We start from the raw sequence: 16,355 nt of genomic DNA, 5'->3' as shown, positions 1-16,355 counted from the left end.
GAAAAAAGAAAGAAAAAAGAAAAAAAGAAGCAACACTCCAATACACTTTTCTTTTTTTTTTTTTTTTCCTTTTTTACTTACATTAAATACATCGGTAAATCAGCAGTCGCATTCTGTTACCACGATTGTTATGTTGGGAGAGGAAGAAAAGGGAAAAAAGGCAAATGCTTTCTTAGAAGAAAAAAAAAGGACACCCCCCCACCCCCGCCTAAAAAAAAAAAACAACTGATCAGAAGGGAAGAAAAAAAATGAAGAGCTGGGAAATAAAAACTAAGATCCCCAAGCCCAAGAAAGCTCAAAGGAAAGCAGAAGAATTGGTAGGAAGTAGAAGGACTGGTAGGAAGTAGAAGGAAAGCAGCAGATAGGCCTAAAAGCTAAGGCCAATCCTGTTCCTAAGGGGGCTGGGGAGGGGAGAAAAAGCCTGGAGAAATGGTTTCCCAGCCCCAAGGCAATGAACCACTTCACTCCCATTCCAGGGGGAAAGATGCACAGAGAAAAAAAACAAACAAAAAAAACCCTTCATTTCTAAGGAATTTAAGAGAGCGATCCTAGTTCTTCCACTTATAAGGATGCACTGGGTGCTTTGGGGGGCTAGTGGGTGCTGGGAAAGGAAGAGAAAAATATATGTGTTTCAGGGCCACGGGAACTAAGGCTGCCCCTGGAAAAGGAAGGGAATTGAGGCCTAAGTGGAAGAACCTAAGCTGGGTCCTTCGGAATCTCAGCTTCAAGGATTTCTCAGCTGCTCTGGGACAGAGGGCAGTCTGCAAATCAAAGGGTAGAAAGGTTCCAATCCTAGGTCACTGTGACCTTTCCTATCTTACTTCCCCCAATTTTCCCAAAATTCTGGGCTGGAACAAGAAGGAGTTTAGAGCTCTCTCTTGCCTTGATGGCTTCACAAAGATATGCTAAAACACCGGATGAGAGAGGCCAAGAGTGGCTAGAGATTTAGAAGGGACCAACATCCTCTGGTGACATGAGACAGCTGTGATGGACCTTCAGTGGCAGTTGTTCCCTGTCCACAGGAACAGGTGTTATGATTTGAGGGGTCCACAAGTAGGCCTGTGGTATTAACTTCTAGTGGTACATGGATTAAACCACTGGCTGGGGGTGAGTATGAGGATAAGAATCGGGGGACTAAATGGAAGATACTAACAAAGGAGAAAAGAAACAGGGCCTGATTGATGGGAGGTGGAGGACAGAACAGACTGTACAATGGGAATAAAGATCATACCTATTTACAGGGAAGTAGAAAAGACACAGTAATGGTTGGATCAAATTGAATGTGAACCCTAGGAAAGGATAGAAAACTCCTCCCTCCTGCCTGACACCCCTCTTCACTCCCATACAATGGCCTAGGCTATCCCGAGACCACTCTCCAGTTGCTCAGTTAATTCCCCAGGAAAGGCAAACCTATACTTGAGAGCTAGGTTGGCAAGAATATAGGTTAAGAGTCAGAGCTGGAGGAAGCAAGCAATGGAGACTAGACTTGAGTAGCTGCCACTGGTCCTGTTCTCTACAGCCCCTCCCCAAACCGCATATATATACTACCTTGGGTTCCATTTAATTAAAAAGGTGAGAGGGCAGGTAAATAAATCAAAACCCCCATAAAACAAGTATCCCAACTGAACTACCACCAATTAAAGTGCAAACTGCAGGGGAATATAGTGGCTGGGGCTGAGGCCATCTAAAGGCCAGAGAAAAAAATGCATATGTATAAATCAGAGGATGGGATTCAGAAACTGGTCCCTCCTCTAATTAGATCACAGCAGAGCCAAAGATGCAGGCAACCAGTGAAGATTCTTTGGAGGACTCTGGGGTCCAGAGTCTCCCCCACTATGGGGGAGAAGCTACCTAAGAGGCTGGGTGAGGGGGAAATCAGGCCTTGGAACAGTTCCAGAGCCACAGGTGACACTGCATCTCCACCTCCTCTACCTCTGCCCAGTTAGCTAACAACACAACTCCCACCTGGTACCCGAGAGCTTGCCTTCCCGTTCTCATCTCTACCTAGAAACACCCTCCACAAGGCCAACTCATGGAGACTGCAGTGTTTTCAAATACGAGAAACTCCAACCAAATAAAAACAAAAAGGAAAGGTTTCCTTACTCCCTCCCGCTCTGAGCCTTACTCTCCCCCAGGGCCCTTTAATGTGACTGAACTGGAAACCTCCTTCCTCAGTTCCTGGGTTCACCACCTTCTCCATCCTGGGGAGAGGAGGAAAAGGGGATCAAGAACAGGGATTGACCAAAAGCAGAAGGGGAAGGGGCAGGAGACAAAAAAATGTTTTCTGGAAAAATGAGGAGGAGGAGGAAGAGGAAAGATAAGTAGGTCACTGTCTTGCACCTATAATACAAAGTGAAGAAAGTTTGTTTTGGAAGGTAAGTCCTGGGGGATCTGACCCCCAAGCCCCAGAGTAGGGGTAGGAGGCCAGTGGCAACAGCTGCCTGGTGTTGGTTGCTGAAGCGTTAAAAAGTGCCATGACGGAGCTGTCAGGAGGCAGCCCTTGGGAGCCAGGGCTCAGTGTGCTGTTACCGTAGGGGCTGTGTGCTGAGGGGTGGGGATGGAGGTTATTTCTTAGCTCTCGTGCTAGCTCCATACTTGTTTGCTGCTAGCCACCCCCTCAGTTGCTACAACATTGGCTCTTGTTCTGCTGGGACTGCTCATGGAGATCCACACCCCGGCTTCGGCCTGCTGCACCCCCCAGATTCTGGGGTTCACTCTTTGGCAGCTTCTTAGCTAGAGATAAAAAGAGAAGGGAAAAAAGTATGGTAGATTTTACTCATCTCTCCAAAAAGACTATTGGGTGGGGGAGTGATATGGGGAAAGGGGAAATGTGAGAGATTAAAAGAATGTTTTGAAGAGGGGAAGGTTCACTTTTGTAAACTACATTAAAGATGTGGGGGGATGGGGGCTAAAGCTGTAGCCAAAGGATGGAAGTCATAATGGAAAGTTATTTCCATACCTAGTTTTCACAGCAGGAGACACTCCCCTCTGTCTTTACGACTTGGGCTAGTGATCTTGCCAAGAGGCAAGGCAAAAAGACAGGAAGACCCCAGGCTGTTCTGACCTTACCTATTGCCAGGAAGAGATCGTTCACGTTCATAGCTGTCTTGGCTGAAGTCTCCATAAACAATAAGCTGTTGTCATCTGCATATGCCTGGGCCTCCTGCAAGGGGTGGGTATACTGGTACTCAGAATGTAAGACAGGAACAAGTACTGTCTTTCCACTTCCATGTAGCACCAGAACTAGGTAGTATCCTAGGTTTAATTGCCCTCTGAGCCAGCTGGCTCTGGACTCATATTTTGGTGACGACTTCCTCAAGGATAACTCATGGTCTAGACCATTTAATCCAACAAGCAGATATCAGGAATCTTGATAATGAGGGAGAAGGTAAATTGGTTGGGGGCTTTTAGGTTGTGACACTTGAATAGTCCCTTACCTCAAATTCACCTGCTCCCTCTTTCCTGTTTTCACATTGATACCCCTATAGCTGGTACTCCCCTACCCCTCTGCTCTGAAGTTTTTTTCTGACTCCTCTAAAATCTCCTGGCTGTCATTAGGGTCACAGTATTGTTGTATTTAGCCTGGTGTGGAACTGGGGAATGGAGATGATAAATGTCCTCAGATGAGGTTTTCAGAGAGGGCAGGTTTGGGGACTAAAGATCCCAAGTACAGAGGGAGTGTGTTACAGAGGGATTCTATGGGCCAACTTACTTCATACTCCACCATGCGCTTATTGGCCAGGTCAGCTTTGTTCCCCGCCAGGGCAATAACGATGCTAGGACTGGCCTGTCGCTGTAGTTCCTTTACCCATGTCTTCGCCCGGGCGAAGGTTTCCTAGGAAAACATGAGGAAGAGAAGGTAGGCTAGAATGACTGCCAATCTAGGCCCATCACCTTCTTTTTTTTTAACTTAAGATTTTATTAAGTAATTTCTACACCCAACGTGGGGCTTGAACCCACAAACTCAAGATCAAGAGTCACATGCTCCACCGACTGAGCCAGTCAGGTGCCCCAGGCCCATCACCTTCAAAACCCTGTCTCGAAACTCACCTCTTCTAGGCAACCTTCCCTCACTGAAACCACTTGTGTCATTACCTCTGTCTTACCAGCACTTGGGAGTAGAATTTATACTCTTATTTTATTTTGCCATTTCAAGAACTTGTTTTTTCTTCCCCACCTAATTTAATTCCTATTAATAAAAGCAAGAAACTTCACAGCCCACTTACCTGATTAGTAATGTCATAAACCACAATGGCAGCTTGGGCACCTCTGTAGTACATGGGGGCCAAGCTATGGTATCGCTCCTGCCCAGCTGTGTCCCAAATCTCAAACTTGACTGTTGTGTCATCTAGACAAACAGACTGGGTGAGGAAGGCCGCTGTGGATGAGAGAATGGAGGGGAAGAAGTTGTAAGTAGGAGGATCAATGGGAAAATCCCAGCCCCCTTCATAATATCTCCATTCTCAGTCTAAGACCAGTTACCAACCAGGTCATTCAGCTAAGAAAAAGGTTTAGAGTTCCTCTCCTTATGTATAGGTCTTAGAACCAGGATTAAGACTGCCCTTGGCTAAGTCCTTCCTGCCAGAAGTTCCTCTAAGTAGTGGGGGCACATAAGCTATGAATGTTAGAGAGGAGCTGACACTTATCTCTCTTCTAACCAAAATAGAGGAATAAGGGATAGTGACAGAAAATAAGTTTCAAAGGTCACATCAATAATTAATTAGAAGATTTTAAAGACTGATGACAGATCCCACTATTAGCAATAAATTTGGCTGTTACTTTTTTATATAATCTTCTGCTGGTCCAAGAACACTGCATTTCCAAGGTTACTAGTAAAAGTAGGGAAGGTGTAACATGGGAGTTCTCATAAAAGATCTTTTACTGAATTACCGCCCTAGGGAGTAGTAGAAGGGAGAAGGTAGCAAAGGTGGGAAAGGCAGATGTCTTTTATCTTTTATATTTAGTTCCAGCCTCTTCTACAGAGCTTTTCCAAACATACGTATTGTCTACACCTCCACCAAATTCACCCTACTTCCCATACTGATCAGTACATCTAGGGCAGGGCCCAAGCATGACAGGATAAAAATGTTCCCCAGGTGATTCTGATGTACACTTTTGATTATGAATCACTGCTTTAAGCCAACCCTGCTCAAGATGACACTCAACTAAACTTCAATTGGATTAAGAGGAAAGTGAGAGGAAGAAGACAGATTAAAAAAAATTAGTGATTTTCTTGGTGTGCAAAGGTCAACCTTTCTAATTTTCTTCTAGGAAGCAAGAGGACAAACATATCTATTTTTTGGCAGTATGGCAATTTTTTTTTCTTCTGTTTTATAAAGGATTTCTGTTCCAGAGAACTAAAAAGGCCAGCTCCACAATCAGGTCTCTAGATCTCCCTTCAAAAAGCCTCACTACACACTGAACCTCCTCTTTCCCTGAGGTACTCACCTCCAATGGTGCTCTCCTGGTACTCATGAAACTGCCCTTTGACAAAACGTAATACCAGACTAGACTTCCCCACTGCAGATTCACCCAGCAGGACCAATTTGAACTGGCATATTTTGCTGGCCTGCGGCTGCCCATTGGGCCTGGCTGTGCTTCTGCTAGTCATGGCTAGATTATCCGAACGGGAAAGGGTGGAGGGAGGGGGGATGCCACAAAGCGGCAAAGGGGGAAGGGGGAAGGGGAGGGGACTTCAGGCTTCAACAGTCCTGCAAGAAAAAAAAAGTGGGTAAAATTAAACACCGGGCCATTGCTGCTGCAATCAGTTTTAGAGAAAAGATAAATCTCCTAATTTCTTTGCTCCTATGAGGACTTAATAATTAAAATCAACCCCATTAACCCCATCAACCCCACGGAGAGGGTCCCAGGTAGCTGACACTCAGTGGTAACATAATCTCCAACTACTACATAATCTCCAACTGCTAAGGGAGCTGAAATGGAGAGACTGAAAATGGTATGAAATAAGTTTATTTCCCATTACTTTTCCACCAGATCTTCAAATAGCAAATTGATCAATTTTTAGTTGGCCCGAAGAACACCCAAATCTACCCACAAGTACTGTAGACCCCCAGTATCTCCTTGGTATCCCTGGTGCTGTCCTTCCCCTCACCCCCATCTTTTTTCTAGCTTTCAAAATGAGAGATGCACTCTAGGGGTGTGGGATGAGTCACCCCTCCCTAGGAGCAGAGGGGTAGCTTCTGGGTCCATATCCTTCATACACAACCAGTCTTCTTGATGTTTCTGAAACTCTAACCAGGGTCCATTTGCCAGAAAAATCTGTCCTTTATCACTTCTGGTCAAAGGTGAGTAGAGAAATAGACCATAGACAACTAACAAACCGCATTCAGCATCAACTCTTTCTTTTTGCTTCTGCCACCTCTCTGAGTCTGAGAATCTACCATGTCTAAGAATCAGTAGGCTTAACCTCTCAACTTGCAGCTGTCTTCCTGGTGCCTAGGGATTAGATTACTCTCCACACTAAATGGGCCTAACAGCTGTAGCCCTCCAAATTTGAAGCAGAGAAAGGTGTACCTTTTGACACAAGCAGGAGTCTCCAGAAGATGATGCAGGGATAAGTTTTCAAGCGATAAACATTTGATGAAAAGAAACTGAACCACCTTTTTTTTTTTTTTTTAACCTCCCAAGGAGCTTGGAAAGCTGGTGGTAGAAGAGGAGACAGAGACAGAAGTGGAGACTTCTGAGAGTCTAATCATCCAAACCTGAATATACTTCATCATTCTGATTCTGAGGGGAAAGGAACTATAAGATTCAAAGGTGTTAGCATGATTAGAATATGCAAAACTTCTGTCCAAAACCTAAGCATTACTTTGGTTGTACTTTGTTCAAATTAATCTTTCTGTTTTCCAAGGCTGATTCTAATAACTCCATAAACATACTTTATGGCACGTGGGGAAACATTATTTTGTCACTATAGCAAGATGCTTTGGAGTCAAATCAGCGTTAACAATCTGTAATTCTAGTAAAGATAGAATAAAGATAGTAAAGAGAAAAATTATACAGGAGGCAGAGCAGAGGAACAAAGACTATGAAATCTAATTCACTGGGTTTATTTTACAGTTTTGCTTACTACCTGTGAAGCTTTGGGCAGGTTACTAAATCCATCTGTGCATTTCTTTCATCTGTAAAATGGGATAATAGTTTATGGGCTGCATAAAGCTGTTGTGAGGACTGAGATAACACAAATAAGTATTGACAGGGGCATCTGGGTGGCTCAGTTGGTTAAACTTCTGACTCTTTGATTTCAGCTCAGGTCATCATCTCATGGTAGTGAGATTGAGCCCTGCCTTGGGCTCCATGCTCAGTGTGGATCCTGCTTGGGATTCTTTCTCCCTCTTTCTCTGCCCCTCCCCAGCATGCGCATGTTCTCTCTCTCAAAATGAATAAACTTAAAAATAAATATGCGGCAAAAAGTGCTTCATGAATATTAAACCACTAATCATTTTTTTTTGAGTGTGCACGTGTGAGCTGGGGAGGGAGAGAGGAGAAAGAATCTCAAGCAGGCTTCACACCCAGTGTGGAGCAAAAGCTTGACATTCTATCTCTGGACCCCGAGATAATGACCTGAGCTGAAATCAAGAGTTGGATGCTTAACGGACTGAGCCATCCAGGCACTCCTCATTATTAATGACATCAAGAAATTTCTCTGAGCCCTTCCTTCCACCTTTATAAAATGGAAAAAACACCTAACTCACAGAGTAGCAATAAAGGTTAAGGAAAAGATATATTTAGCATAGTGCTAAAAAATAAGTATTGTTGGGGAGTCTGGGCAGCTCTGTCGGTTAAGCATCCAACTCCTGGTTTTGGCTCAGGTCGTGATCTCAGTCATGAAATCGACCCCCCCCCCCCCCGGCTTTCTGCCCCTCTTCTGTTCGCACTCTCTCTCTCAAAATAAATAAACTTGAGGAAAAAAAGGTAAGTATTATTTAGTGGCCCTGATTTACAGAAAAGATCAATGAGAACTCCAAAAAGTCCCAAAGTAGACTAGATTAAGACAGAGGAATGTAAGAAATTACTCTGATTCTACTGGGTATTTTATATTCCCCAGGCCAGTGAGTCCTACGAATCCAGATACACACAGGCTATTTTGTGGTGTTTTCAGTGGTTCATGAGGAAATGGTAAAAATAAAGACGATATAGCAAGTTTTTCATAAAGCTAAATTTATTCAATTTAAAAGAATATTCTCTGTAACAAGACTTCTAACTTCTTACTTTCTTAGTATCAATTTCCTCTCAAAGGTAAATATGTATTATATAGAAAAACCTCTAACACCTATTGTTAAAAAGTTGTAGTACAAAACACATGGTTGGATCCTACATATGTAAAACAAAATTCTGCATATAAAACATTTTGGAAGAATACATACAAATTTGTTAACAATTTTGTTACCTCTCTCTGAGGAGAGTAGGATTGAGGAGGGTGTTATGTGAAGGACTTAAGAGTTTTTCATTCTACCAAATTCTTTTTTTTAAGAAGAAGAAATATATATTTTTTAATTATATTTTTAGGAAGCATTTTTTTTAAAAGCTTTCTAAATAACTGTTTTAATGCTTTAAAAATATAATGGTGTTGATTGGCAATAGTAAGACTTCTAGATACCAGTATGTGGGAAAACAAAAACCCTCAAATTTAAATTAATTGGTCCACAAAATCCTAAATTCTGGGATCCAGTACTGCAAGAATCGGTATTAATTAGGTTCTTAGCCACTAGTCACAATGCTTTAGCTCTTTTTCAAACTGGGGGTTGTAAACCAATAATGACCTTGAAATCACTTGTGGATCATGATCAGTATATTAAAAAAAAAGTGGGGGGGAGTGCCTGGGTGGTTCAGTTGGTTGAGCATCTGACTCTTGATTTTGCCTCAGGTCGTGACTTCGTGGTTCAAATGTTTAAGCCCCATCCATGTCAGACTCTGTGCTAACAGTGTGGAGGCTGCTTGGGATTCTCTTTCTCCTCTCTCTCTCAAAATAAATAAATAAATGTTAAAAAAAAAATTTTTTTTAAAGAAAAAAATAACAAGTATGTTGCAAATAAGAATCATTTTGTGAAAATGTTTCACTTTATGTACACACATTGAATTATGATGTAAAATGTTTTGTTTTATTAGGAGTCATGATTAAAAAAAAAAGTTTAAAAAACTGCTCTGGAGAGGCCTGACAAGGAAGGAGGGGTTAATAAGGATGGGAGGAAGTCTAGTCTCTCGCCAGCCTATAGGTTATGGTTACTGTTATAAAACTTCTAGATGAAATTAAGATGAGGGCTGACTGTAGCTCTCCAGGGGTCAGAGGATTCTTCAACCCTGCTACTGAAGTTATGACACAATTATGAAAATGGGGAGTCAAATTAGACAGGGGCAGTCCCGTGTAGTGCTGGTAACGGCTTTGGAATCAAGCAAGGTTGGGTTTTACACTCTGCTTTGCCAGTTAAAATCTACTGTGATCTTACGCTACTCCCTTTGCCTTTCTGAGCCCTGGCTTCCTTATCTATAAGGATCTTTGGGGAGGGAGGGGGTTGGAAAAAGTAGTAAAGAGTGAAATTTGAATTCACTTCCAAAGTTCTGGGTACATTTAAGAAATTCCTGGGGTGCCTGGGTGGCTTAGTCAGTTAAGCATCCAATTTCGGCTCAGGTCATGATCTCATGGTTCATGGGTTCAAGCCCTGTGTCAAGGCTCTGTGCTGACAGCTCAGAGCCTGGAGCCTGCTTCAGATTCTGTGTCTCCCTCTCTCTCTGACCCTCCCCTGCTTGCGCTGTCTCTCTCTCTCTCTCTCTCAAGAATAAACATTAAAAAAAAAAAAGAATAAACATTAAAAAAAAGAAATTTCTTTCCCTTAGAGTTTCTCAGAATCTGTGAGAAATGATTTTTAAAAACATATTTATGTGGCACTTCATATACACTGTTTCATAAGAAAAGATAGGCCATCATAACTCTACACTTTAGAACAGAAAACAGATGACACAATAGGAAAAAACAGATGATAAGCTGATCAAGTTTCCTTTAGGTGACATACATATGCTATATTCTTTAAGACACAACAGGAAAAGTTACTAGATTCTTTGACTTATTTGCTCACCTATTCTTTCTTTCCTTTTCCTTCCTTCCTTCCTTTCTTTCTTAAAGTAAGCTCTACATCCAAGATGGGTTGAACTCACAATCCCAAGATCAAGAGTTGCATGCTCTACCCGCTGAGCCAGCCAGGTGCCCCAATTATTTGCTTACATTTTCAACTATTTCAAAGCATGTGATCTAAGGGGCAGAACACTAAGCCTCAATGTTACTACTTTACAAGGAGAAAACATGGAAGTTAGAATGGACTGAATTTTCATAGGCACATGGCTCTAGGCCTGGGAAAATAGTAGTAGGGAGTAGGGGAAATGTGGAGATAGGAAACAGTCACAAGCACATTCAGGTTGCAAAACCCTTGTTACCCCCACAGACAAATCAGCAAACTTTCTTGCTACTAAGCAACCTTGGATTGTCACAGATTAGAAACTAGTGGGTTAGAAAAAACTACCTCCTACCCGATGTGTCACCTCAATAATATGTCTTACCTTCCCTGTTCACAGTAATTGATGGGTTGCCCATCACTGTGCCTTGATCTTCAACCCCAACATGTATATAAGGCTATTATGTTTTTTATGCAATAGCTAGATTCTCAAAAGATCAGGGGTACAGATGTGAAATAATATACATAAGATTCAAATGATTCCTAGTGGTGACTTTTTTTTCCTAAGAGTTGACAGTAGGCAAATGATCCGTTCAAAGACAAAACATAAACCACTGCCACCCAGCCAAGTGGTGTGATGATTACCTTCAAACCTGAGGCAAAAAAAGGGAGGACAAGGAAGTTATTCTTCCTTTCAACCCTTTCAGACTGGGAGAGAAAAAATCAGATTTAACTTCCCTTAGAAGTGCAGCTCCACAAAAATGGTTTATCAAATGACCATTAACTAGGGAGGACTGAGGTTTGACCATGGCATCAGCCCATTGGGGAGGGGAAGGTGGAGGATGAAGGGGTCAGTTCATTAGTTTGGGTAGCTCCCCTAAACGCTCAGGAAAAGTATGCATAGGAAAGGTTTCTCAGTTTGCTGGTTCCAGCAGAGCAAGACTCTATTCTTCAGCCCCCCTTCCACTTGGTATCTTTGAGTGTCTGAGCCAAACACATTATGAAGCCTCTAGAAGACTATCACCTATTAACAGAGACTAACTTCCAGATACATTGCCACTGGAGTCTAGCCCACACTCAAATGTCAGTCCCATAAGGTCAGTTTGCCAGATAAGAGGCAGTCTAGAGGTCTAGTCCAGTCTCTGTATTTTACAGGTAAGGTAACTGAGGCACATAATATTAATCAACTTGCCAGGTGTTACCATACAGACAGCTATCACAAATAATATTAACTTGCCAGGTGTTATCATACAGACAGCTAAATCTCCTTTTGGTAAGTACTCCAAGTCATGTACTCTTGCTAGTAGTATACCACTATACCTCTTAAGGAAGCAGGAGATGCTAACTCTGAATTGAACCCTGAAGAGGGCACCAGGACTGGATCAAGAGCTTAGATTGGATAGTTTCTGCCTCTATTCAGTTAGGTAAGTACTTCCTTTGGGACTAAAACCAGGTAGACAGACCCAGGACTTCCCTGAGAACTAGAATCCAATTCTATATTCTTCTAACAGAATAATTAACTCATTACCATGCCTCTCTAGAAGGTCTTGACCAACCCTGCCAGGAAGGCTGAAATGGAAATAATTTGATGGAATAAATGATAGGGAAAGAGTGGTAACTTTTACAAGGGTCTGTGTGCTGGGGACTAATGTAAGAGATTTAATGATTAGGGAAGATAGGACAAAAGCCAGTGAATACCTTCAACTCTCAACTTCTTTTAGACCCCAAATTACTAAAATCTTGAACTGAGAGTTCTACTACTTGGCTCTTTCATTGTGTTGACCAATGTTAATTAATGAGTCACTGTCTTAAATGAGAGAGTCCTTCCACTTCCCCCCACTCTCCCTTCCATTTCCCTAAGAGGTAAAAAGCATACTTATCTCTTATCAGTATGGTAGTACAAACTCTATTGACCTAGGAAAGATTTGGAATGTCCTTCCCCACTTTGTGAGACCAGTAAACTCGTAATTTATCTTTTAAGGCCAAGCTTAAATGTCACCTTCTCTGTGAGACACCTTCTCACCCAGCAGAATTCATCAGTTTCCTCTGGGGTCCCCTAGAATTACGACGGTATTTCTATCACAGCATTTATTACATTATATGAGTTCATTGTGTGTGTTTGTTCTGCTGAACTATCAACCTCTCAAAAAGTGTTACTATTTTTTTTTATGTCATCTTGACTTTCCAGCACAATGCCTGGTCCCTAGTAGGTGTTCATTAAATGCTCTCTAAATTAATTAAGGCTAAAGCAGTCCTGCTTTCCTCCTTCATCTATTCTTCCCCTTTTTGTGCCACCTGGATAGCTTCTTACTCAGTTCCATTTGGGAATGTTTTTAATAGTCCTCAGAATACCAATTCTCTCCCTGGCCTCTTTGTGATCTCCCTTGGATGGAGGGCCCCCTTGAGACCCAGCCCACAAAGTACTGTTGCAACTCACATGGGCTAACTGCTTTTCCTGTCACCCGTTACTATGCTCAGATGGCCTAATCACACCCAATATGTGGCCCTCCCACCTTAACACTGAAGCAACTGTGGCTTAAAACAAGTTCCCTGAGTTTTCAGTTAATGTTAAGTGTTAAAAAAACTTTGGGTCATTATCTCTATTAATTCCTGAACTTGAGAAACACAAGTTAAAAAAACAAAAAACAAAAAAACCCACCATCACACCACCACAGAGTTAGAGGACATTCTGAAAAGGTATCCACTGCCCCTAAACCAAAGCTACAGCCTGGCTCAGAAATCTGCATACACTTTGCCCACCTGGTTGGCTCCTTACTAAGCTCAGTTACTGTTCAATGACTAATTCTTTCCCAAAACACTCTTGGGAAGTGGGAGTGTACTGTGTAGGGTTTTAAGGTATCCTTCCTCCTTGAGGGCTGTTGCATTTCCTTATTTTGAGTTTACTGTCTTACACTTTGGTTACTTTCCAATCTGAAATGCTTTAGGATTAGGGAGCAGCCTACACACTTGCTTCTCCTAACTTATATATCCTCAGAAGTCAAATTCGTATCAATGCATACAAACAAGCAAACTACAGAAAAGCAATCCTTGCTCCTGGGCAAGGTGAGAGTTAGAAGATAGGAGGTATGACTTGAAGGACAATGGGAAAGCCCTCTTCTCCAAATACATTTTTATAATTCTGGATCTGTGTCAGATTGTTTCTTGAAGGTAGACTTGGATTAAAAAGAAGGTGGAAAAGACAAAAAAAAAAAAAAGTCTAGAAGAAAGGGACACAATACCACCAGGATGTAGAAAATGGCAAAGCCTGTAGAGGATTAAAACACACACATAGACACATATCCACACAATTTTCTCTAGGACTGGCTTTGCAGAAGGAAAAGAAAAACTCCTGGGGGACATAATTGAAGTTTCTGAGGGCACTGTACAAAGGCTGGGCACATTAGAGGGCTTCTAGAGCCAGTAAGAACAAATTCAATTAATAAGGTGGTAGTATGAAATGTCCTAGCTGTACTGAGGTTTAGAGGAAAACCAATTTCAAATCCAGAGAAACTTGAGAGCTTCTCACATCACTACAGAAAGACAGATACAGGGGCCCCTTAGGAGAGCCACTGTCTTCTTTTGGGTTAATGAAAAGATATTCAATGAATGTCTGAACACTCAGAGGCCATGAACCAGAAGACGGAGGTCTCAAATTCCTCACTTTAGCAAAGATGCCAATAATTCTCCCAAACAAAAAGATTTACCTCAATGCTTCTTTCCTGCCCATAAAAAAAGTATTGGCCATCTATTTGGGCATTTCCTAGGATACCTAATGCACAACTGGGGGATGCTGGGGATGGCGGGGGGGGGGGGGGGGGGGGAGGAGGTGCGGTGCTCTGTGTTTTAAGAAGGTGAGGAGGAATAACCCAAAGTATAGCTCTCTGCTTGTATGAATTTGATAGAAGACAAAATGATCTGTGAAAGGAGCACAATAAATAAGAGAGTATCATTCCAGAAGAGAAAACTGGAAAGAATGAGAGACCAGAGTTTAGTGGGAACATGAAAACAGAATTGCCTTTGGTGGCACATCCCCCAAAGTAAGATTAGTCTGATCTGTTGTCTCTTATCTCTGACCTTTCTGGATAAAATGAGCCAAGTATGTGTGTGAAGATTTACACTTTTTACACTTCTGTACAGCCTGAGTATTTAAAAATATGTACATTTAACTTGTGTAATTAAGAAGAAATATAATCATAAAATACATTTGTATAAGAGGGTAAAAGGAGGAAGTATAAGGGAAAATCCAATAAACTCCAACTATAGGGGACTAAGGAGATCAGAAGACCATTAAAAATATATGGGGGGGGGGGGAGAATGTGATTCCTGTGCCTTAGTAATCCATCTTTTTCTCTACTCACCCGTTCCTCATATGCCTCACTGTTTGACCCAACTTTTACCTGGGCTCCTGAAGAAGTAGACAAAGAATAGGGGTGATGCCAACCTTCTGGAATGGAATTTCTCACTCTTCCTCAAATCCCTTCCTCAGTGATATCACCTCATATTTCCAGGCTTGTTCCACCTAACCATTACCTGCCTGGGAAATACCCAAGTTGAAGTCCCATAAAAGTTTCACCAACTATGGTCAGAAGATCTGTGACTGGGGATCTCTTAAGCCCCTTTCCAGGGCGGATAATACAATCGCTGATCCCCTGCTTCTAGGTCAGAGATACTGTAACCACCATAGATCAGATTATTAAGTGAGAACAAACACCCCCCAAATCCAACTTCTTATTTCTTAGACAGCATTGCACCCTAACCCAGCTGAGGTTGGTAAGAAGAAACACAGCCTGCACCTTAAACCAGTTGAAGCCAAGGAAAAGTGTAGGGAACAGTTGGAACAGCCAACAGTCACAATTTTTTTTTTTTTTTTAACTTTTGTCTTCATTCGCTACCCCGGGAGTACCAAAAAACTTCGAGTCACCACAACTCACCACTAAGAGGAACAAAAGAGTGGGTCCTTTCAAGACACAGATCCTCCAGTCCACCCATGAGCATTCCCAGAAGCTCCCATAACTGATACCAGGCCCTGCTTCCACTTCTCCAACTAACTAGTCTTCTAGATTAGAAAAGCTTTCCTCCTTTGCCTCAGTTCTCCCTCAATGAACCCAAATCCCTCTCAGCTCAACTCAGAGCACCCTAGTTATTTTCATAATAGACACTTTCCCTGAAGAGAATGCCCCTTACCCAACTAAGATGCCTTCTCAGGCCCTTCCAACTAGACAGCTCGAAAGCCTCAGCCCCGGTTATCCTCGCGGCCCGGGCGTCTGGTTTGACCCCTCCGCACCTCCCGGCAAATGGGCTTACCTCACCCGTTGCCCCGTCCCTTTCCCCCAGCTCCTCCCTCCTCAGAGCTGCTCAATGAGGCCTGCCCCTGCCCTCACACAGCCCCGGGCCTCCCGCGCCGGCCCTCGGCTCCCGCAGGCCGCCAACACAACCCGGCCGCCTCCCGGCCTCACCAACTTCGGGCTCCCAGCCCGCCTGGCCCCCTCCTCAGCGCCCCCATTAGGCCTGCCGGGGCCCGGCCCCTTGCTCCCCTCTCCAGTGGGCCGCCCTGACCCCTCGCTGAGGTCCAGACCCGCCTCTGCTCTCAGGCCAGTCCGCTCTCCTCTCCTGGGCGCCTCCGCCCCTGCCCTTGTGGGCTCCATCAGCCCGGTACCTGGGGCTCCGTCTCCCCCGTCGGGCCCAAGCCTGTGTCGAACAGACAAACAGCTGCAGCTCAACCAAACCTCCTGCCCCTCCTCCTCCTCCTCCTCCTCGCCTTGGGGTGGGGGCCCCAGCCAATAGCACGATTACCCGCCTACCACCAAGGGTGGGCGATGTGTGCACTAATCCGCCAATCCTCTGGAGAAAGGCGGGCCTCTTCCGGAGCCGTCACCAACGGGTACCAGCGAGGGACTGGACAGGCGGGGCTCCGGACCAATATAGAGAGGGAAACCTCGAAGATGGACGAGGTGAGGAACCAGTAAAGAGCTAGCTTTCTGAGACAGGGGGCGGTTCACTGCTGACAGGCGTACATATCAACCAATAACATCTCGACGCCCTCATGACCCCGCCTTCTGACTCATAAACATCTAATCAGGTGAGTGATGGAGGCGGGTCCAAGTGAAGATTTAACCAGTACTGGGAAAATTCGGAACTTGAATGGCAGGCAAGGCGGGTTGAAAGTAG

General features: G+C 43.5%; 1 protein-coding gene across 3 annotated transcripts; it reads right to left on the bottom strand.

The window, feature by feature from the left end:
* Positions 1 to 43: 43 nt before the first annotated feature.
* RAB5B (RAB5B, member RAS oncogene family) lies at positions 44 to 15,938 on the bottom strand. 3 transcript variants are annotated; one of them, XM_030322874.1, is made up of 7 exons: positions 15,844 to 15,928; positions 6,535 to 6,660; positions 5,449 to 5,711; positions 4,227 to 4,378; positions 3,713 to 3,835; positions 3,070 to 3,163; positions 44 to 2,733 (listed from the first exon to the last, which is right to left on the bottom strand). In XM_030322874.1, exons 3-7 carry the CDS (start codon positions 5,609 to 5,611, stop codon positions 2,618 to 2,620), a joined length of 648 nt encoding a protein of 215 aa, XP_030178734.1. In that variant the 5' UTR covers positions 5,612 to 5,711; positions 6,535 to 6,660; positions 15,844 to 15,928; the 3' UTR covers positions 44 to 2,617. The 3 variants fall into 3 exon arrangements, with proteins under 3 accessions (XP_030178734.1, XP_030178736.1, XP_030178735.1); XM_030322876.1 differs by lacking the exon at positions 6,535 to 6,660 and having other exon boundaries at positions 15,844 to 15,938; XM_030322875.1 differs by lacking the exon at positions 15,844 to 15,928 and having other exon boundaries at positions 6,535 to 7,250.
* Between the last annotated feature and the right edge of the window lie 417 nt (positions 15,939 to 16,355).

The sequence above is a fragment of the Lynx canadensis genome, chromosome B4 (assembly GCF_007474595.2).
Source record: "Lynx canadensis isolate LIC74 chromosome B4, mLynCan4.pri.v2, whole genome shotgun sequence".
NCBI classification, from domain to species: domain Eukaryota; kingdom Metazoa; phylum Chordata; class Mammalia; order Carnivora; family Felidae; genus Lynx; species Lynx canadensis.
Note: the sequence above shows the minus strand (reverse complement) of the source record. Positions and strands in the feature narration are given on the sequence as shown.

What these genes read in the sequence shown, in the direction of transcription:
- RAB5B (XM_030322876.1), bottom strand. Translation starts at nt 5,611, where the DNA reads ATGACTAGCAGAAGCACAGCCAGGCCCAATGGGCAGCCGCAGGCCAGC. An exon ending in AGCGCATGGTGGAGTATGAA is followed by an intron (nt 3,164 to 3,712) that starts GTAAGTTGGCCC and finishes CACCCCTTGCAG; the next exon opens with GAGGCCCAGGCATATGCAGA. An exon ending in CGATCTCTTCCTGGCAATAG is followed by an intron (nt 2,734 to 3,069) that starts GTAAGGTCAGAA and finishes TTTTATCTCTAG; the next exon opens with CTAAGAAGCTGCCAAAGAGT.